General features: G+C 39.7%; 1 protein-coding gene across 1 annotated transcript in view; it reads right to left on the bottom strand.

Annotated features, from left to right (window-relative positions):
* Window positions 1-5,927: 5,927 nt before the first annotated feature.
* Window positions 5,928-23,624, bottom strand: part of LOC142143482 (alcohol dehydrogenase 1-like) — an 85,051-nt gene continuing 67,354 nt past the window's right edge. The window contains exon 9 of the mRNA XM_075201357.1: window positions 5,928-6,201. Coding sequence (XP_075057458.1) covers window positions 6,177-6,201 — 25 coding nt within the window. The 3' untranslated portion in view covers window positions 5,928-6,176. The remainder of the gene's footprint in view (window positions 6,202-23,624) is intronic.

Genomic DNA, 23,624 nt, shown 5'->3' with positions numbered 1-23,624 from the left:
GAACGTACAGGACTCTGAGCTATATGTCATGTCTGTGGATTCTACAACATGGGAGAATGTACAAATACCTCTGCAGAACTCATTCGTACCACCATCACTGCCAAACTGTTATCAATAATCAAGTAGAGCGGACAAATGGGTTATCTGAACAAAATATTTTTATTCAAAATGTAAAATACTTTTGTAAAGGTTACATATTATGTCATATGTACCAATATCAATCAAAAAGTGTGTGTGTTTTCACAAAGGTCTGTCTATTATAGTATTTACCAAAAAATATATACAAATATACAGTTTAGACACATATGTGCCAATACAGTAGTGCAAGATAAAACTTTTTCATGTGCTTACATTAGAAGCATTTTAAATATAGAAAACATTTAAAATATTGTTGCCTTAAACACAACCAAATATTATAAGTGTACTGTACATATAACTAACGGTAATGTGGGTACTCTGAGTTTTGTGGAGTAGCAGGGTACTCAGGGTTATGTGGAGCCATTTGTGGTGAATGACGTGGGGTGTTTAGTGGCGTACCTAAATTAGGAGGAAATATTTGTTGCCCTCCGTTATATAAAGGATAAGGGCCCACAACGTGGTATGGAGCTTGTGGCTGAGGTTGTGCAAGTCCTTGCAGTCTTGGCATCAGGCAAACTAGGTAAGCCATCATAAATTTGCAGTTTGCGCTCATTATCCATGGAGCATTGCAGACAAGCGTCTTCTTGGGTCGCCATAGCCATATCCATTTCCTTGAGCTGTTCTACCATTACTGTGGTCATGACGTTTGTTGCTTGTTCCATCTTATTTAGTTTCTTCTTCCTTTAACGAGCATTGTAAACTACAAATGGGAAAAAGAAAGGAAATACATGAGGGCCACCGAGAAGGAATGAATATTGCTGCAAAATTAAATAGCAGTGTTGTAAGCTGTTCATGTTTTAATATGTTTTTATGTTTAGTTTAGTAGTTTTGTAGTTTTGTTTCATTTTTAGCTTAGCAATGTTAAACTTTCATATATTTATTTATTTCATTTACTTATTAAGATTAATAAACTTACTGTTTAAACGTAACGTCTTGGTCTGCGTTGATGGTGAAGTTTGTGTCGCTGGCAATGGTTGTGTCTCTTGCAATGTTTGTGTGTCTGGTGAAGACTGTGCCCCTGTCAAAGGTTGTGAGTCTGCCATTTCTTCTGCTGACATATTCATGGTTTCTTCATTCACATTTGAACACTCCAAATCACCATGTTCTTCCAGCGAATAATCGCTAATCATCAGTAAGGGCACACTTGACTGACTGCCTTCAGCTGTTGGACTGTGAGCATCACGGCAGCTTCATGATGACAATGCAATGGAATTTGCCAGGGCAGAGATGCCACACACCAAGTTACATTGATCAAAAAATTCCATTCCATACGGGCAGCACCACTCTTTCTCCGGTTGTACTTTGGAGTATTGTTTTCAAAGTGATTTTAATTTATTTTACCTGTTGCTGCTCACGCTTTATCCCACGCTCTGTAAGTATTTTGGCTATATTATATTACACTTGCATCCTTTACAGTGCCTGTGATCTGTTTTTTGATTTCCTCCCCTCTAATCGCCAGCAGCTCACGCACCTCGTCATCTAGCCAGTGTGCCATGCTTTCTCCTATCTCTCTTCTCTGCAGCATTGATATTACGTCATCCTCCAGCATCCCTAATCCCCCCAATCAGCTTTTTTTCTGAGAGACCCGGGTTGCAAAACCCGATTTGCACCGTCCCAGGTATAATTTTGTACTAACCCCCTTTCACACTGAGCCACAACCCAGGTTGTCGGAGCTCTCCCCGGCAAAAACCTGGGTTTTTTAGGCGGTGTGGATGGGGTATAAGACTGGATAGGGAAAAAAACTTGGGCAAGTGCATAATCCTTGATGCTGTAAAGAAGAGACAAAGGCTTTGTTGGATTAACATCTTTAGACCTCTGAAGAAGTCAGATAGGAAAAGACCCTATGTAATTTTTAAACACTTTCTTTGTACTGCAACTCATAGAATCTTTGTTGTGATTTTATCTAGGCTCAAAGGTAGGAGTGTTACCAGAGACCTGTTGCAGTTTGATAGTACATTTTTCAATAGCATGGTTAGGGATGGTGATCTGGTAAGACAGGGTCTTAGACTACACTGGACTCACTCTCTATAGAACTATGTTCTATGTTTATAAAAAAAATTATGATAGGGTGCCACACAACCCACATATTTTAGAAAGGACCAATTTACACAGTTCACACAGGCATTTAAGGTGGCCAAAACTGTATTTTTTAACAAAATGCAGTAGTTCTACACTACAACACCATAATTAAAAAATATTTTGTATTCATGATATTTTCATTTTTCTCGCCAAGCTAGCAATGCTACAATGATTGATGCTGCAATTTTGGGCAGACACTGCTTCTCTCTTGCAAGAACAGCAGTATTTGTGAGAGCCAGCTTATGATGTAAGCCTACTCTAATAAAGCACTATGGGCATGCACAAGAATTTGGAAGCCAGAGTGATGACAGTAAGTGCTTGACGGGTAGGAAAACCAGAGTATTCATTGTCCATTAAGTTCCAAAAATGAAACCAAATCCATATGCAGAGCTGTGTGAAGGAGACTTCCTCGTCCCCAATTATTCAAAATTGTGAATTGTGGGAAGATCAAAAAGTACACTAAATTCCCCTAAGTGGATTATAAATGTATTTATCATTTCTTGGAAGGGGGACAATCAAATTATTTTGAGTCTGTTGCAGAGCAAAGCAGTTAGAATAAAATACACAAATAGTACAGGTCATATGCATATGTAGATTTGCTCAAATCTGACACTTGCACCTGCTTCCACTGGTTAGATAGACAGGGAGGGAAGACTAACATAGGCTGTGTGCAGTAATAGTATGTTCAGGTAATTGCAAACAGATGTGGACTTGCACAGAGACACATATATATATGCCTGACAAAGCAATGTAAATTGAGGGGGGGGCCCTAAGGGCAGATGCAAGTACACACTGATGATGATGATAGCCACCAGCACTAGCTAACCACTTCCGATTGGATGCTTGCGGATTCACCGCTGAAGATGACAGGTATTTTCGATCACTGATATTGTCTATATTAAATGAATTTTAGCAAGATTTTTTTCTGTATTTACTGACTAAGAGAGTTGTATCCAAGAGGTTTTTTTTTTGCTTTATTTTATTAAATCCTAATAGTGAATGCGCATTTTCCTATCAAAACAAAAAGTTTAAAAATTTGGGTATAAGTGTATCTGATTCAATTTTGCCAAGCCCAACTAGGATTGAAATTTGGATGCAGCCTCGTCCAAAGGACACAATGGAAGGGATGAAAGCTTATTCCTCAGAGAAACAGTTGAAAATCAAAATCTTCCTATTTGCCATGTTACTTTAAATTAATGATTATTACCTACTCCCCACAAAAAGGTCTACTTAATATTCCCAACTTTTATGGGATAGCATCCTAGACCCTGGCAAGAGGAATGCAACCCTACTACAAAGAAATTAAGACGTATTAGTCATAATTAATTCCGTTTTGTTGTTTAAGAACATTTTTGAGCATAGAAACCCCCAGCTGCATTTAGCTAGAGGACCTGGCAGCAGTAGGGTGTACCTATCCAAAGAGGATATTCTAGGCTGAGATGACACTTACACTGAATCTTGGGTAACTTACTTCAGCCAGGTATTTCCCATGATTGTGGATTCCCTCTGCCAATTACAATAAATCACAATGCTTATAGGAGTCTCCACCCTCTTTAAGTTTAGTTTTTGCTCTTTTAAGAAGATGCTTAGTGAGTAGGCCATGCCTGTGTCTGGGTATTTCCTTTATGAGCAACTGGAAAAATCCATTTGTAATTAAGCTTCACAAGATATCAACTAATTTCAATATTTCAAAAATGGATTTTTTTTTCCTTAGCGATACCAGTATGATGATATAAAATTGCTGTATACTGTATACACTTTCTTATTAACATGTTCCATGCTAGTATGCAAACAATGTATGGATTGCTTTTTTTATCATCATCATCATCATCACCATTTGTTTATATAGCACCACTGATTCCACAGCGCTGTACAGAGAACTCATTCACATCAGTCCCTGCCCCATTGGGGCTTACAGTCTAAATTCCCTAACACACACACAGACAGACAGACTAGGGTCAATTTGTGAACAGCCAATTAACCTACTAGCATGATTTTGAAGTGTGGGAGGACCAGAGCACCCGGAGGAAACCCACGCAAACACGGGGAGAACATACAAGCTCCTCACAGATAAGGCCATGGTCGGGAATCGAACTCAGGGCTGTGAGGCAGAAATGCTAACCACTGAGCCACCGTGCTGCCTGTAATTAACTAGATAATACAGGCGTATAATACAAATGGCAATTATAAAGGTACATGATAGTCCTTTTCATCAGAATACATATTTTGAAAGCAATCAGAATACTTAAATTAGCAAAACACTTGGCTGTGTGATCCCATAGTTGTTTCTTAAACATTTGGCCCTGAAAGAAAACATGGAACTGCATTTTTAGAGTGGGGAAAATTCATGTCACTTGAGAGTCCTAATTTATGAGAGTTCTACACTTCCCAAAATGTAACTGAGAGGGTACCATGAAATTAGCCTGGTCTTCTGACAAGTTTAAAAATTAATAATAATTTAATAACTAAAACCTTTTAATATCTACCTAAGGAGTGATATTTATGGAATTTAGAACTGTAATCCAACATCTGTGCTTGCAAAGTTAGAATCCATTCAGTAGAAAATGTGTAGTGTAGTCACAATACACTAAAAGATCTTAGGAATTGTTAAGCAATTACTCTAACACTTTAAAGTAGTCTGTTGAAGAGTATTAGTAGCTATGAACAGTAAAAACTTTTATTCAAACTTCATAATATCCCCAGGATGGGGCCCCATATAAACATTGACATCAAGGGCCAGATTTACTAAATTGCAGGTTTGAAAAAGTGGAGATGTTGCCTATAGCAACCAATCAGATTCTAGCTGTCATTTCGTAGAATGTACTAAATAAATGACAGCTAGAATCTGATTGGTTGCTATAGGCAACATCTCCACTTTTTCAAAACCGCCGTTTATTAAATCTAGCCCCAAGAGTTTCAGTACAATTTCAAAAGGGGATACAATTCCATTATCAGAGGACATTATGATAGTGAGTAAACGTTGCTTTAACTTTGTATTACTTATAATGAGTGATGCTATGCAACAGATTATTTCAAAGCACTTTAGTAATTATATTACCACCAACCAGTCACTAGAGGTCATGTTTCTATTTCACTTTTGAAATAAAAGGAAACATCTGATTGGTTACATATGTGTTAACTATCCCCAATGTTAATAGTTGTAAGATGAATGCAAGCAATGCTAGTTTAACATAAAAACACTTAATTTAAAAAAAAAAAAACAAGTGTTATGACATGGTATATTGGTATTTGTTTTATTTGTTCTGATTTGTTTTACAAGTGAAGGTCAATATGAGAAGTATAAATGTTACACATAAACCACAAGCAATATCTAGATGAGAATAGATACACTTACTAGAGGGGAGGGGAGGATTGAGATTAATGATAACGAATGTGTAGATCATAACAATGCATGAATCTCACATTTGATGGATAATATAAAACCACTGACACTCTAACCTGGAAACATTTTGTATTGACCCTTTTCCAATATGCAAAATGTTAATTTGTAAGGAATTATAGTTTGCTGAATCCAACAAAATACATATTTACAGCATCAAGACAAGTCTGACACCTGGAAAGTTGCTTTTTCTATTATAGCTGCTGTAGGGAAACTTTAAATTAGCTGTTTGGTTATTGGAGTCATTGTACATTAATTATGCTTCAAGAACATGAATGGAACACTTAAATTTAATGCATGGGGGTACAAGGCCTTAAATTGTTAAATCCTGCTGTTATCTTAAGTATTTTGTTAAGTAGAGCTTATATACACAACATACTAACACATGTGTTCAAAATTTCTGCTAACACATTGTTTTTAAAATGTTAAAGAACTATTTTTGAAAAATAAAATGGCATAAATGTATATATTTTCCCAAAGAATTGCATCAATCGATGCTTTCTTCATTTCAACTTCAGAATAATCATCGATAGTAATTTCCACTGAAGACCTTAGACTTTCAGAAGTGCAGCACCGTGCGTATGCTGTAGATTTAAAAAAAAAATCAGTTTAAAGACATTCACACAAAACAAGCAGAAAATGACAGCATAATTGTTCCTGTCTAATCACTTCTTTTGCACTTCACAATCAATTGCATTTTACATTATGCTGAATTATTTGCTGATAATTATTTGCTGATAATATCAATGTCATTATATATATAAAATATATATATATTGTCTAAGTTATTTTCTTTCCGTCTCTTTAAATAATAAATGAGATGAGCAGGTTTCCAAAATATAATATTCATATAATTTATTAAAAAGATATAATACATAGATACAGCCATACTGGATGAAGCAGTACATCCAGGGTCTCAAAAATGCCAATTGACCCCCTATATCTGTTCAACGTATTCTTTTATAGGATACTGAAACTCCTTCTTACTTTAAAACACACCTTCCCAGTTTACATCACTACTGGCACTTTATCATTACAATAACATGTTCTATTGGATGGTCAGCATATGGACATATCCGGAGATGGTTGCTCAATACAATCATATGACCATGATCTAATCTGTTTTTCTCCTGAAGTGTGCAACAATGGAAAATTACTAAAAACCTGTGTCTCATTAGTAATATTACATAACTTGTTTTTCTGCTAAAACTAGGATAAAGTTCATCTTATTAAAAGTACAGCACCTGAGTAATACTACAGGCCTTTATAATACACTGGTTCTCTATATATTAGTATTATATGTGAATTCGTATGTATTTCTGTTAGTTTCAGTAAATTTTACTTTGACAATATATATATATATATATATATATATATATATATATATATATATACATAAATACACACACACAAACAAATTTGGTAAAATATTTGCAAGTGACTCTTTTGTGTACTTGACTATTCCTACAACCATTGTCGGACTGGGACATAGAGGGCTCACTGGGGGGATGAAATGATAAGGGCCTATGAGTGTGTGCTCCATTGCAAAGCCTGATGGCATGTGGTCAGCCACCAGATGGGTGGAAGGAAAGTAATATAACTGCCCCAGTCACCTTACCTGAGTGATTCTTCTCCTTCTGGCACAGTGTCAGAAAGCAAGAGTCATCACTCAGATGACTGGGGCAGTGATTCTTATTTCCTTTAACATATGGGACTTATGGCAAGTTGGAGGAAGGCCGGTGGCAAATGCAGAATTTCTACAGGAGGGCTTCCATGCCATACTACCAGAGTCGGCATGACCAAGCATCGCTGGCTATTATCCCGAGCCAGTACTAGGGGAAGGTAGCAGTGTGTGTTGAGTACATGTCAGTTGAATTTAATGTATATGAAATATATAATATTAAATTTGCTGTTGCCGAGAGACATCCTGAGACAGACTGACTGACTGAGAGACATCCTGAGAGAATGATCAAGAGATATCCTGAGAGAGTGACAGAGAGAGAGACAGCAGCCACAGAGTAAGAAATAGACTGAGAGAGACAGTTTCCTCATGTTGAGAAGTCCTCAGATAATCAAAATCTCTGAGAGACACAGCAGCCACAAACAGAGAAACTTTGGCCCCAGACATACTCAAGGACAGCAGCAGAATAGACAGTGGCCACGGGCTGAGAGTCATCCTGAGAGAGACAGTGGCCTCAGGCTGAGAGTCATTTTGAAAGAGACAGTAGCCACAGGCTGAGAGTCCTCCTGAGAGAGACAGTGGCCTCAGGCTGAGAGTCATTTTGAAAGAGACAGTGGCCACAGACCGAGATATCCTGGGAGAGACCAATCCTGAGAGTGACAGTGGCCACAGGCTGAGATGTAGTCGGAAAGGCTTTGAGCCCAGAATGTGTGGCATCCTGTGAGATGGCAGCAGAAGAGACAGTGACAACAGGCTGAGACATCCTCAGAGAGGCTTTAGCTTCAGACCGGGTGACATCCTGTGAGACAGCAGCAAATGGCCACAGACTGAGTCATCCTGGGAGAGACTGATATTGAGAGAGAGACAGTGGCCACAGGCTGAGAGGGACAGAGTGCTTGTGTTGTATACGACCTGAGACCGTCTAAGGCACCATACACAGACAGCTTTAGATACTGTTCCATGGAGATATCCGTGAGGATGTCCATCTGATTGCAGACTATTGAAGGAACAGTGAGAGGGAGAGGATACAACCTGAGCAGTTGATGGATCTGTATTATATGGTGACCGGTTAACATGCTGTTTCCAGTTATCATTACACTGCCATCCCCCACCCTCAGTGTCTCTCTAATAGCTGAGTTAGTTTACTTACCTATCATCTTCGTCTCTTCTCTCTTCCCCTGCTCCGCTCAGCTGACATACATGTGACCTATCAAATCACACTGCCGCATCGTTGCGGTTAGTATTCAGGCTGCAGGGAGCAGTACACAGTCTGTTCCCCGCTCATCTAGGGTAAGTGAAGGACCCACAGGAAGTGGGATCCATCAGGGGTTTCCCCAGTTCCCCGGTGGGCCAGTCCGATGCTGCCTACGACCTAGATTTTCCTAATTTCTTGGGCATTTTTGGTTTGGTTAATTTAGTTTTTTGGGTGGCAATTACCATTTATAACGACCTTTGCTATTCCAAATTGACTCAATTTTTGAGCCATTCGTTTTATTTGCACGTAGGGTTAAATTAATAGGAATATAATAATTAATTTGAAGCAAGAAAGTGTAACTGCAATGCCACCTAAAAAGCAAATGTCTGCTGTGGGAGTAACTGCACAGCAAGAAGCAGCAAAAAGATGAATGGCGGAATGCAGAGGCGGAACTAGCGAGCTGTGGACCCCAGTGCAAGAAGGTGGGGATGAGGGAACTGAGGCCCCCTACCCCCTGCATCTGCCATGCATCGGGCCTCATTCTCTTCATGGGCCCCGGTGCACTGCACCTGCTGCACCAATAGTGGTCCCGTCACTGGCGGAGTGGGATAAAGCCCAACAAAAAACTATCACTGATGACCAAAGATAACGCGAACATGATCATCATCACCATGCAAAGTCAGCAAACAAGATGACACACCATCCTTTAGGTCATTAACTTTGATGAAACAAATATGAATGCTCATAACTGTGGTCCCATGAACAGTATTTGTGAATTTAGCCACGCTAGGCATTTTGCGGCTGAGCAGCCATCTGACAAACTATTCAATCAATGCTGCCACAAGGGTGAAGTCAAATTGGGTGCAATAAGGTCAGCCCCTGTTTTTAAGCACTTAATGAAAGAACAGTTTGAACATTAAAGAACACTCATATTTTTATGTCATTTTGACGGGCTTTTAACTAGTTTAACTAGAATTGGAATATAGCTATCAGGCCTCAAACCCAACTGGTGTTAAATTATGTGCATACGTGCATTTTTAATGATAATATAATGCATGTAAAGGTATCTAACAATGGAACCTATTGTTCCCAATGTCAACATTCCACACTTGATTTTTAGTTGCATTGCATTAGTGTTATATTTAACGCTTCTTGCTCCATTCAATGCATCTAACTTTTATGACTACCTTTGACCATCCAAACACAACTAAAATGCTGATTAGCAACATAACAAGTGCATTTGTGTTTGAAAAATGGTTTTTCTAGCATTTAACCTTCCATTTATAAATTCAAATCAAGCACCAGCGAGTACCCATTCTAATGGAGGCAGCCACTTGTATATTTAAATACAATATTGCTAAATGGATCTATGTAGATTCATAAAGTAAATAACAATGGTTTGCAGTTATAACTATTTTGTCAAGAAAAATTGGATTTCATTTCAAAATGAATTACAGCCAAAGTAAAAGTTGTTTGTATTTGTATATTGTAGTATAAAATTTCTATACATTTCTATTTAAAATACTTGAAATGACTGTATTTGGCATGTTTAAAACACAGACATAACATATATAGGTGCCATATATGTTAATCTAAAGCTTATAGCGGTAATACGTTTAATTTTGCACCATTCAGCAGAGATTAAAAAAAATACTTTTGCCATGACTTATTATTAGGTTATCGCTATGGCAGCTGAGCTGAGTAATTTATCTTTCTGAAGGTTCTCGCTCTGCTCTACTGCCCTGGCACATGTGTGACAGTGGATGCCAAGTTTTTACTTCCACTGCCAATACAAGAAATTAATTAAATAACAGCTTTGTTTTACTTGGAATGTTTATATCTAAAGATAGAGCAGTAGATATAAAATATAAGTTATATTATATACACCATGCACATGGGAGGGCAGATAAATTTCTACATTAGTCTAAACTTTATACATTGTATATAGGCTCCTCCATGCAAAAGCAGATACTTAACACCAGTAGAATTAAAGCCAGCAACAATAATGTAATCGCCTCAGTAACCTCCAACTCTGTATGGACATTGTTATTGAAATATGGATTAGTTACTGTAACAGGCTCACACTTGTACAGTTGAGAAATTCATAGCAACCCATCGGACACTTGCTTTCATTAAAACACAATACACACATAGTGCTCACTCAATAAAAATAAAACCTTACATACTCTTAGGAATAAATTGCAATACAACAAACAAAATACCATATTTCCCCATGTATAGGATGCTCCACTGTATAAGACGCACCTATATAAATCATGTGAAAAAATTGAGGATAAACATTATCCTCAATTTTTTCACAGAGTATTTGTGCAGCTTATACAGCGGAGAGACTACGCTATAGTGAATTCTGACTTACCCTAGTCAGATGCTTCCTCTGTCTGGTAAAGTCTTCTGTCTTCTCTCCGTCTGATCCTGATGCTGGAAACCCGATTAAGGTCCTCTCTGCGATGTCCGGATGTCCTTTCAAGACCTTGACAATCCTTTCAGGACCTCAAGGTCCTGAAAAAATGCCTTTCAGGACATTGTCAAGGTCCTGAAAGGAAATCCGGACATCGCAGAGAGGACCTTAATTGGGTTTCCAGCATCAGGATCAGACGGAGAGAAGACTCTACCGGACAGAGGAGTCATCTGACAGGGTAAGTGCTACTACCCCTGTATAAGACGCACTCAGTTATTAGACCCAAAATTTTGGGGAAAAAGGTGCGTCTTATACATGGGGAAATACGGTACATTTTAGCACATATATAGGTATACTGATATGATTGTATGAGAGGTAAACACCTCAGTTATCTAATGTAGAGATGAGTTTATGGGTGATTTAAGATTTAGCAAAGTTACTAAAACAGATATGAAACAAAAAATTCATAAGAGTCCAATGGCATGTATATGATCTACTGATTGAATACAAAAAAACCTAAAAAAAAGTCCAAAACTTACATTGTTTTTGGAGACATCAATTACTTCACCTTTGCAAGGTTAAAAACAATGGACATACTGTACGCCTTCTAACCAGCATGGGATTCCCTATCCTTCTCAACACACTTCTCAACAGACTACTCCATGTTCACTTTGGAGCGCATATACAATATGCGGCTCTCTTCATGTTTCTTAGGTACTAAGGCCACGCAGGACCAATCCCCCCAAAGTGTTTCACCAGATATGTCTTCATCTAAGGATTGAGGTCAAGTCCCCATTCTTTGCTATTTATAGCACTCGGACCCAGGCAATAATAAGTCTTTTAAAGCATCAGTACATTCAGATGATACCAAAATAGAAAAAAGTACTTGGTTCTTGTGCTACCAATCACTTGCAGCCCATCTCTCGTGGAATATTATACACTTTAATCCCCAAATTACAAACCTCAAATGCCAAAATTAGAAACAGTGTTGTCGCTAGTGATGTAATAACCACAATGTAAATCCAATTACAAAGTCCACGTGCATAAAGTTCTTCCTCTGAGGCTTTGAAAAAAGAAGAGGATTCAAACTTTGTTCTAGATACCAGATGGTTCGAGCAGATATAATTTAACCAGTGTAAATCCAATATAACAATTTATACAATAACTGAGTAAAGTTAATAATGGACCTTCTAGATATATTAAAACACTATCTTCAATTATAGGTATGTCAAAAACTGAAATCAAGTCTTTATGGAAACATACCCCTTCCCCTTTTGTGAACACAATACTAGAGTGTAAGTGTAGAAACAATTGTAGTGCAATTTGATTGAATGTCTTCTCAAAAGTATCAATTTTCTTTATTTTCGCAACACATACCACCAAATGCAAAGTAATAATAAAGAAAAGAATATAGTGTAATATGTCGCAACAAATCAAAACTGAAACACGCTGTGTTTGTATGCTCGCATTAGTCATCAAAGTGGATGTTAGCATGGCAGGCATTTTTTGGAAACACTGTCAACTATGAACATGTCACAAATGAATTTTATCATTAAGAGAATAGATTTTATTTTAAAACACAATTATGTATGTTTCAAATGCCAGTTCTACAGGAAAATAAAATCAACAGCAATAGCCACAAAGTTTGCACTGAGTTTTGCCTACTTGTTCGCGTCCAAATGGGAACTAGATATTATCCAGTCATACAACTCCTATTAGAAAGACATAAAAGAATGGTACAGGTACATTGATGATATACTGATCATATGGGGGAATAAAAGAGGCGCTGAATAATTTTATAGACTATATTAATTCAAATAGTCTAAACATGGAATTTACAGCTGAGATCAGTAACCAAAATATTTGGATTTGGAAATCTATGTTGATCATGTCACACATGCACAAGGATGTACCATAAACCAGTGGACTGTAATAATTTTATCCAAACCACGAGTAATCATTATAATAATTGGCTGGCTGAAAAGCATTCATTTAAAAAGGATTCAAAGGAATTGCTTAAATATAAACACGTATGTAGCACAGGGAAAAGTACTAATGGACAAATAAAAAAAAAAAAGGAATTATGATATGGTGAAAGTCAAAAGGTCAAAAGGGCCCAACTTGAAGGAAATATTTGAAAGAAATATTAGTGTCAAGTTTCATTCCATTTAAGGTGAATGAGTTTATAGAAACTTGGTTTCGGGAAATCCATGTTGGTTGTAGGATCTCACAGACCACAAGCATGAAGACAAATTGTACCCTGTGGTACAATTTGTTGCCTTCAGTACACTGAATGGATCACTAGGAAAGTAATGGTTAGAGTTACACTCACAATAGAAAATAAGAATACTGCCCTGGTTCCAGGCGTGGCAGGCTGGAAACACAGCAGCCAATGGGATTGTCAGAACAAGCTGGGTAAATTAATGATTGGTGGTAAAAAGATACAAAATCAGTAGGCAACAAGAATAGTGAGACCAATCCAAGGTCAGGTTCTCAAACAGAGGTTCAAAATAGTAAACTAGCTGGAAAAAATGGTGCACAGGAAATCCACTGGAGCAATACTCTGGCACCTTCACATGCTCAGTGTCTCCTTAAATAGTGAGAGAAGTTTCAAATAGATGGGCATAGTGATGTCAGCAGTCACATGACAGCAGTTTAAAAAAGACCAATGCTGCCGTGCCCCCACTAGGGGAGAGTGTGTAGAAAGGAAGGCTGCCTGGTTACCAGAGAATTTGGATCTGGAATAGAAGGAGTGAGCCGGACTCCAGGTTGGGCGTGTTACAGTGAGACTATTTGAACAAAGGTGTAATATTAAGAATGGCCTTTTGACCCACAATGCTTCAGCATATTTTGTGAAAGCACATAGGCAGAATCCCAAACTCCTTAAATTTATATTATTTAAAAGAGTAGAAAGGTTCTTGAAAGGGAAGGGGGAGGGCATTTTGAAAGGAGCATTTTTCAAGAGGAGACAATATGCTTATTCAACTTAGGGACTCCCACTTCAATATGCTTATTTAACTTAGGGACTCCCACAGGTCCTAATACTGACTTTGAGTTGGCATTTTGTTTAGGTAAGTTTAGTGATCTAACTTGACGTGATAGGTAGCCTGATGATTATTAACAAGCATTTAGAATGGTTTCCCAATTAGAGAAAATAGGAAATTAGCAGAACTGTGAGACATGTACTGAATTTTTAGTGCTTTGTGTCTTTTTTTGTGTAGCTCTATGAAGAGTTTGTAGCTTATAATACTTTGACTAAGTGATATTGTTTTATGACTGTTTTTTAAAAGTTTGTCTTAGTAGGATTAAATGGTTGACATGGTTGTTACCTCTAATTCTATCTGATACCTATTTATATTAGATTTTATATTATGGTGCCATGTGTTTTTATGTGGTAATATGTTTGTGCATTACCTAGTCTTAATAAATTTTTAGCAACTGTATTATTTGGTACTTTGCACCAAAATGCTGAGTTTGAATGAATTTCAGATGATGAATTAATTTTGAATGGTATTTATATAGTATTATGTTGGTGTGGTAATGTATTTTGAGCATTACTGATTTTACCTTTCATTAATATTTGCATTAGTCCACTTGTTTGAACTGGATTTTGAAGGATAATAGTATAAATGCAATCTTATGTACTGCTGTTTTAAAATAATTATTATTGCCCAAATCTGAGTGCTATACATAGCAAAGAAAGGGAACCTGACATCATCTGCTTGATAAAGTAGTTTCAGACTAAATGAATTAGGGGGATTGGTCCAGTGATGCTTTGGTACCTAAAAAACAAGAAGATAGCCAAGCATTCCATTTGTGTTCCACAGCAAATGCGAAGTAGCATGTTGCGAAAAGAAGAGAATCCCACACTGGCTAGAAGTCATACTAGCATGTCCATCCTTTTTTTAATCTTGCAAAGGAGATGTAATTATTGTCTTCAAACAGATTGAACTATGTTTTGGACTTTTTTATGCTTATAAGGTTTTTGTTTATTCAAATTGGAGTACACTGCTATTTGTATCATATATGTGTGCTGAATTTATCTTGTTGTTTGCATTCATTAGTATAGTCTGCACTATGGGGTACCGATTATTAGTTGATCTGTGGCTTTAGGAAAATGAGAAATGGGTAAGTGGAATCTCTTCATTTATGTTAGTAAATCTACTTAGGCAGTGCTGCAAGCTAGACTAAACACCTGTGCAGTGAATGAAGGATTTAAAGCAGAAAAGAAAAACTGCACGACTGAATGTTGCATAGACATTGTGAAGTCCTCAATGGTAAATGCAAAGTCAATAACTGTTTAGTAGAATGAACCAAAAAGCCAATTTTCAAGCTTAACACAAGCTTAGAAAATCAGATAATTTAACCTTGTGTGCCTAAACTATCTGAATAACACCAAGGGCTAGATTTACTAAGCTGCAGGTTTGAAAAAGTGGGGATGTTGCCTAAAGCAACCAATCAGATTCTAGCTTTCATTTATTTAGTACCTTCTACAAAATGATAGCTAGAATCTGATTGGTTGCTATAGGCAACATCCCTACTTTTTCAAACCCGCAGCTTAGTAAATTTAGCCCCAAGTGACTTCAGATATTGTCCATTCACAATACCAATATATTTCAGATACTGTGTAACTGAATTAGTAACACTCTCAGGGCCTGAGCCATTAAGGAAAGTAAGGCAAAAAATGGAGTAAATGTTATCCAGGACAAATCATGTTACAATGCAATGGGTGCACATTAGTTTATTATTTTGCACATAAGTTAAATACTGGCTGTTTTTTCATCTAGCACACAAATACTTGATAGCTTTAGTTTTACACTGAACTTTAAAGTTGATCTAGGACATGTCCTACCCAACTATAAATCTGTCCTCACATTTTAAATGTATCTTCCCCTCCAATGCAACAAGGTTTTGCCCAGGTGCAAAGTTACTCCTTTATTATGCTTTTCTCTCCTTAATGACTCAGGCCCTCAGATAGCATGAGGAATTGTGCTACATATGTGAAGTGATATTTCCTTTTATCAGGAAATTTTACTAAACAGTGATTGATCAGATAAATAAATCTTTAAAGAGTCAACACTTGAGTGGGGCTGGATTTACTTCTCTGGAGCCTGTAACCATACAACCTTTGAAGCCCTAAGCACCATCTAGCCCTATCTAGCATTTGATCACACCCCTTTAAACATAAACTGAAATAAGGGGTACAGAATACAAAAAACTTGGATGATTTATAAAAATCCTGTTTGCATTAAGCAGAAGCTCCCAGGTCCGGCTCTGGAAGCAGCTTCCAGAGCTGGACCTGGAAGATGCTTCAGAGATACTGGGTCCTGAAGCACATCATAAACAGGTCTCTACAAATTTGTCCAAAATCTAGGTGCCCCGAAGGTAGGAAAGGGTAATAATCCACATCTAATTTCAAAGCATTTTCTGGTGTCCCTGTCTAATATGCAGTGCCTTACTTTGGCCCATTCTAATATGCAGATCTTTATTTGGTGCCCAGTCTAATATACAGGGCCTTATCTGGTGCCTATTCTAATATGCAATGCCATACCTTGTGCTTGTCTGTAGAATCCTATATGTGAGGCGGTGAGCTTGGTGGTGTTGTTTTACTGGAACCTTACACACATTAACTAACTATGTGTCACAGTAACTAAGATAGGCGCCCTTAAGATCTGCCTGGCTTAGTATTACTCTTCCCAGGGATGGGGAGTCTAACGAGGCAGATGGAATTCGCCAGGGACCCCTGCAAGAAGGAATGGACTTCGAGGCCACTGCCCACAGGTCGTGGTCCCCTGAGCTTAAACAATGCTAGGCGAGACCAATAGGGAGAACTCAAATGTCCAAGATAACAGACAGGGAGGATAGCTGGATTTAGGAATGCGATAGTCTGCTGATAGACAGTAACCACTACAGACAATGGAGCTGGGTACAATGGTGCAATGGGCTGCAGAGAGATGATTACCACTGCGGACAGTGGAGCAGGTAGCAGGGATGCGATAGTCTGCAGGAGGTAAAAACCACTGCGAACAGAGGAGTTGGATTCAATGGTGCAATGAGCTGCAGAAAGACGATTACCACTGCGAACAATAGATGTGATGGTGTGCAGACAGGTTATGACCACTTGGTAGTCATATAGCAGAGCTAATCTGAAAGGAGCAGCAGAGAGAAAGCAAATACTTTGAACAATGGTGCAGCATACAATATAGCAGAGAGACACTAGTAGAGTACATGGAGCCACATCTTCTTACTAACAGGAGCTTGACACAAAGAACAGGCACCAGGGAGTTGCCACAAGTACTTTCAATATCCTGTCAGAGTGACTGACAGGTCAATGAATGAGAGACAGAGGTAATAGAAGGAGATCGGATCTGTGCATGTGCAGACCCGAATCCTAGATGGCATCTGGAAGCGGTAATTCACGGCACTCAGCGCCGAAGAGGGCAACGGCGGTGAGCAGGTAAGGCTGCCGGACCCTGGCTAGGGGGACCGCAGGTCCGGCGTGTGACACTATGTGAGGCTTAAGTAGACAGTTGCTGCTATTGCTCAGTATCTGCTATGTATAGTAAATAGTAGAGAGGTGCTCATAGTAACAGCTGTCCCACATAGTTAACTGAAAGCCAAGGTGTTGGGTCAGTGAAAAACACTGGGATACATGACTCTGCTTCCCTGCACAGCTGTGACTATTGCTTGAGGGGAAAGGAATTGCATTAAGTGAAATGGCTGCAGCTGCCATTTACCTTCATGTCACAGTTACCCATGGGAGGCAATGGATGGTAATTTGAGAAGGGTGATTGCCATAAGGTCCCCCAAGCACTGCTGCCCAAGTCATTGGCTTATTTCATATCTGCTCACCAGCCCATTCTGTTGAGCGTATAGAGGAAGATAAAAACTTCATCACAACAACAAAAATTAGGCTTCACACAAAAACATCAAGCATTGGACTGATATGTTTATCTTAATGGCCACTCCAAATGCTGCACCCTGCATAGGTTTTCACCCAAGTGTTGTATGCTAGAAATTTTAGAAGTCATTCAAGGTTTTGTAACCTTGTTTAAACTGTGAGTCATTTCTGGTTCAGAATAACATGCAACTTGGCTAAGTCAGCAGCGGATAACTAGTTTAATTAAAGGGTGTATAATTAGCTATTAACTTCTTAAAAGTGGACAGAGTCTCTTCGCACAGATGGCTTTGAAAGAATTCCCAGATCCAGTAGCTGCTGGAAAACAATACTCCCAGGATTATGTTCATAGTGCTAAAGGATATGTGAAAAAAGAACTGCTTAACCAACAAGTTCAAACACCTTGTCTGGCATGCGTTTCAATGCAGAATTATAGAATTAGTTTGTCTGTTTTTATCTTTTGTAACTGGTATTAAGATGCCAACTTTACAATCAAATCATGTTTTAGTGTGGGAAAGGAACACACATAAGAACTTTCTATGCAACCAAGGCAGCATATTTGCATGAAACATTGTGGTATTTACAAAGAAATCATAAAAATGTGTCTATTCAATGGGCATACTAGGGTAGCAGAAATTTTGGCATTTCAATGAACCAAAAGTGGACCCAACTGGATCAACTTTGATGCTTTGCCTTCAAGAACAAGGATTGCATAGTAGTCCTCATTTGTTTATGTTGGTCAAAAGTGCAATGAGAAGTAATATATCCAAAGTACACACATCATGTATGTTTTGTTTCTATTAATAGATGCTTTGTTTTGGTCTTTCATTTAAACATGTACAAATCACAGAAGCATCCATGAAGAACAAATGTATCAAAGAGCCCAGTTTTCAGGTGATCTGGCCTACATGGAAAAGGGGAGGGAGGGGGAAAGTAGGGTGAGTGAGGCTGGAATACAGCTGGTTACATCTCACCTTAGGTATCGCTATAATGACAAATATCAGTGGTGGCCTCATCATGCTTAAGGCACTTTAGTGCTTGGTTTTTCTAGTGAATTTTGTCTGGACATCCACAATATTGACATGGTTTTACATAACAACAGTACAGAGTTAATGAGCTACTTCCAGAAATTAATAGAGGTAGGGTTAGGGTATTGTCTTTGTGGCATAAATGAAAAACAGGGTGATCAAGGTTTTTAGTGTCTTACTAGAGCCAACCATCATCACCAACAATAAAACCTTAGGGCATCTCACCATGGGGGAAGAGATCAGTCCAAAACAAAATCATATATTTCAGCTCAGAGAAGGTCAATTGCAAAAACTGTACAAAGCAAATGGAAGAAAGAGCTTACTAAAGTATTGCATTTTTACCAAACTATTATCAGAATTCAATGAAGACTCTGTGTCATATAATAAATGTAATGCAGTATTTCATCAGTGGTGAGTTACACCATACTGTCTCTAACTGAAATGAGTATCAGCAGAACCTGCAGACCAAACATCTACCCATTCATAATCTTCCAAAATTCAGCTACCCAGAGCTGCATGCATTTGACTAAATCCTCCCAACTGAGAGAGAGAGCAAGTTGATATATATTGTTATATTGGCTGCAATACATTTAAGCTCATTCAAGCTCATTTCATCATCATCATCATCATCATTTATTTATATAATGCCACTAATTCCGCAGCGATGTACAGAGAGCTCACTCATATCAGTCCGTGCCTCATTGGAGCTTACAATCTAAATTCCCTAACATACACACAGACAGAAACAGAGAGACTAGGGTACATTTGATAGCAGTCAATTTACCTACTAGCATATTTTTGGAGTGTGGTAGGAAACCGGAGCACCCGGAGGAAACCCACGCAAACACGGAAAGAACATACAAATTCCACTCAGATAAGGCCATAGTCGGGAAACGAACTCATTACCCCAGTGCAGTGAGGCAGAGGTCCTAGTCACTAAGCCACCGTGCTGCCCCGATTTAGTGTCTTAATATATTCAAAATAGTGAGTGCTCCCTAATTGTGAGTGTAATGCTGCTTCTATAATCTAATCATGGATTGCTATAGTACAGAAAAAATAAGAAGCGCAGATATAGGCAACCTCACTGATTTGCATTGATTGTCTTGATGTGGTATCTGTGTTGTAATTTGAGATATAAAATAAAGAATAAAATGAACAAGAGGTATGACATAGGCAATAGATATACTACACGGATACCACAGTGGGTTAGTGATTATAGCTCTTTTCAGATTGCTTGAGTTGGATGAAAAACCATTTCGATGGGTGGAGGAGAGACAGGTTCTTTGAAGAATTTGTTAAGGACTAGAGGTTTCAACAGGGAGATGTGGAAAGTGTTGTGGATCCTGAGGGAAGGGGGTAAGGAGAGCTTGTAGGAGACTGGATTCATAACTTGAGAGATGGCAAATGGACATCTAAAACAAGGAGCCAACTTCATGGAAGGAACTCCGAGTCGGAGGTTGCAGGTAGCCAGCCAAATGCGGTCTCCCACCTTCAATACAGGAAGATTTTTTCGATGGCGATCGGCAGCCATCTTGTACCGTTGTGTAGACATAGAAAGTTTTGCTTGAGTCTTGATCCAGATTTGCAAAAAGTCGTGGATGAGGGAATCAGCTTGCGGGCACAGTATATACCGGAGCCGCTGATAAGAGGGGAGGTGTAGGATGTTTTCCGTAGACAATAAAAAAGGAAGAATAGCCCGAGGACGAGTGTAAGACGTTATTATGTGTAAACTCAGCCCAATAGAGAAGGTCACTCCAGGAGGCTTGGTACTCCGAAGAAAAACATTGCAGGAAACATTCCAGATCCTGATTCACTCGTTCAGTATGTCCATTAGTCTGAGGGTGATAGCCAGATGAGAATTTAAGTTTGACACCCAGTATGGTACAGAAGGCTCTCCAGAATTTAGCCACGAATTGTACTCCACGATCGGAGATAATCTCCTGAGGACACCCGTGGAGACGGAACACATTCTTTAGAAACAGATTTGCGAGCTCAAGGGCTCAGGGAAGACCTTAACAGGGAATGAAATGGGACATCTTGGAGAATCGATCTACCACGACCCAGATGGTATTGTAGCCGTGGCTTAGAGGAAGATCGGTGATGAAGTCCATCGTGATGGTGATCTAGGGGGAGTCAGGAATGGGGAGAGGAAGTAGAAGACCAGAAGGACTCTGCCTGGGAGTCTTGTGGCAAGCACATACACAACAGGCCGACACAAACTTGCATACATCAGAACCAAGGGAAGGCCACCAGTAGTATCTGGAGAGGAATTCTTTAGTCTTCTTGTAGCCGGCGTGATCTGCGAATTTAGATTCATGTGCCCAGCACAGCAACTTGGGACGGAGATGTGGATCTACAAAGGAGCATCCAGGAGGAGGAGAGACTGTAGTAGAATTAGTAAGTGCCACTACTTAAACAGGGTTAAGAATGGTCTTGTTGTCCGAAGGAACCAGGGAATCAGCATTGTCAAAAGATCTGGACAAGGCGTCGGCTTTGCAATTTTTAGATCCAGGATGAAAGGTAAGGATGAGTTGAAACAGGAAAAAAAAAAAGAGACCAGCGAGCCTGGCGGGGATTGAGACATTGTGCCTCCTGGAGGTAGGTTAGAGTCTTGTGGTCGGTCATTACTGTCACGGGCTGTAATGCACCCACAAGAAGTTAACACCATTCCTCCAGTGCCATCTTAACAGCTAGGAGCTCCTTATCTCCAATTCCATAATTCAATTCACAACCGGAAAATTTCTTGGAGAGGAATCCACATGTCTCCAAGGGGCCAGATGAGGACTTTTGGGACAGAACAGCCCCTATTCCTACAGAGGAGGCATCGACTTTGAGAAAGAAAGGTCTCCCTTGATCCAGTTGTTTGAGAATGAGAGCAGAAATGAACGCCTCCTTAAGAGTCTTGAAAGCCGTAACTGCATCTAGGGGGCATGGTTCACAGCAGACTCCCTTGCGAGTTAAGGCCGTAATGGGACTGATGATGGATGAGAACTCTTTAATAAACTAGCGGTAGTAGTTGGCAAACCCTATGAAGCGTTGAGTGACTTTCAGACCAGTGGGTAGAGGCCAGTTGAGGATTGCCTCCACTTTCTCTGGATCCATTTGGAGACCAGTGCCGGAAACCAGGTAGCCGAGGAAGGGGACCTGGGGACATTCGAAGAGGCATTTGTCCAGTTTACAATACAGGAAGTGTTTTTGGAGACGGGAGAGGACAGTCTTAACATGAACACGATGAGAGCATAGATCAGGTGAGAATACCAGGATATCGTCTAGGTAGACGATCACAAATTGGTACAGAAGATCTCGTTGATGAAATCCTGGAAAACGGTGGGGGCATTACAGAGCCCAAAGGGCATCACCAAGTACTCGTAGTGCCCATCACGAGTGTTGAATGCTGTTTTCCACTCATCGCCCTTACGAATGCGTATCAAATTGTAGGCTCCTCTGAGATCAAGTTTGAAGAAGATCTTGGCACCCCGAATGCGATCAAACAGTTCTGTAATAAGGGGGAGAGAGTAGCGATTCTTGATAGCTATTGAGTTAAGGCGACGGTAATCAATGCAGGGTCTTAAGGAACCGTCCTTCTTCTTGAAGAAAAATAATCCGGCCCTCGTGGCAGAGGAGGATTTCCTGATAAAGCCTCGCTGAAGATTGTCAGAGACGTACTGTGACATGGCTTTGGTCTCTGGTAAAGATAGCGGGTAAACCCTACCCTTGGGGATGGTTTTGCCGGGCATGAGTTCACTTGGACAATCCCATGCACAATGTGGAGGTAGACTCTCAGTGGCAGATTTGCTGAAAACATGAAGGAACTCATGGTAAGGGTCTGGAAGCTTATGCTGGGAGGCAAGTGAAAGACAAGGCAGGTGGGTGGGTGGGTGGACTTTAGAGAGGCATCTGTTGAAACAAGAAGCGCCCCAGGAGGACACCTGGGCATGAAGCCAATCAAACTGTGGAGAGTGAATTCTGAGCCAGGGCAATCCCAAAATAATAGAGTTGACGGATTGAGGAATGACCAGGAATTTGATCCACTCATGGTGATGAACCCCTACCTGCAACCAAACTGGACTAGTGAAACAGGTGATGGAACCATTTCTGACTCGGTTACCATCCACTGCGGTGAGGACTAACGGTTGCGGAAATGGATGAGAGGGTATACGGAGCTTAGACACAAGAGTGGTGGAAATGAAGTTTCCTGCAGATCCAGAATCCACAAAGGCAGAGCATTCCAGGGAGACATTCGTAGACTTGAGAGTGACTGGTATCAAGAAATTGGCATTCTTAAGAGAACAGGGAGTATGGAAACTGGATCCTAGGACAACCTCCCTTCTATTGCCTAGGAGGTGGAGTTTCCCGGCCTCTTAGGACAAGTTAATAGCAGGTGACCAGACTCCCCACAATACAGGCAGAGACTGTTCTTAATCCGCCGTTCTCTTTCATCCCGGGATAGACGAGAATGGCCAATCTGCATAGGCTCCTCGGCCGGAGGAGCCGGAGACTGGAAGCGAGGAGCCAAACGAGTGAGGTGGCGGCCTTGGTCTCTCTCCAGAGAGTGTTCTTGTTGGCAAATGTTCACTTTGATGCTAAGTGAGACCAGCTTGTCCAGTTTAGTAGGAAGATCCCGGGAAGCAAGAGCATCTTTGATAGGATCGGATAACCCCTGCCAAAAGGAAGCTGTCAAGGCCTCATCATTCCACGCTACACCCAAGTTCAGAGGCGAAGGTATGGAATTGAACCGCATACTGCCCAGTGGAGAGGGATCCTTGACGAAGACTGGAAGCGGCAG

This window comes from Mixophyes fleayi, chromosome 1, assembly GCF_038048845.1.
Source record: "Mixophyes fleayi isolate aMixFle1 chromosome 1, aMixFle1.hap1, whole genome shotgun sequence".
Classification (NCBI taxonomy): domain Eukaryota; kingdom Metazoa; phylum Chordata; class Amphibia; order Anura; family Limnodynastidae; genus Mixophyes; species Mixophyes fleayi.
Note: the sequence above shows the minus strand (reverse complement) of the source record. Positions and strands in the feature narration are given on the sequence as shown.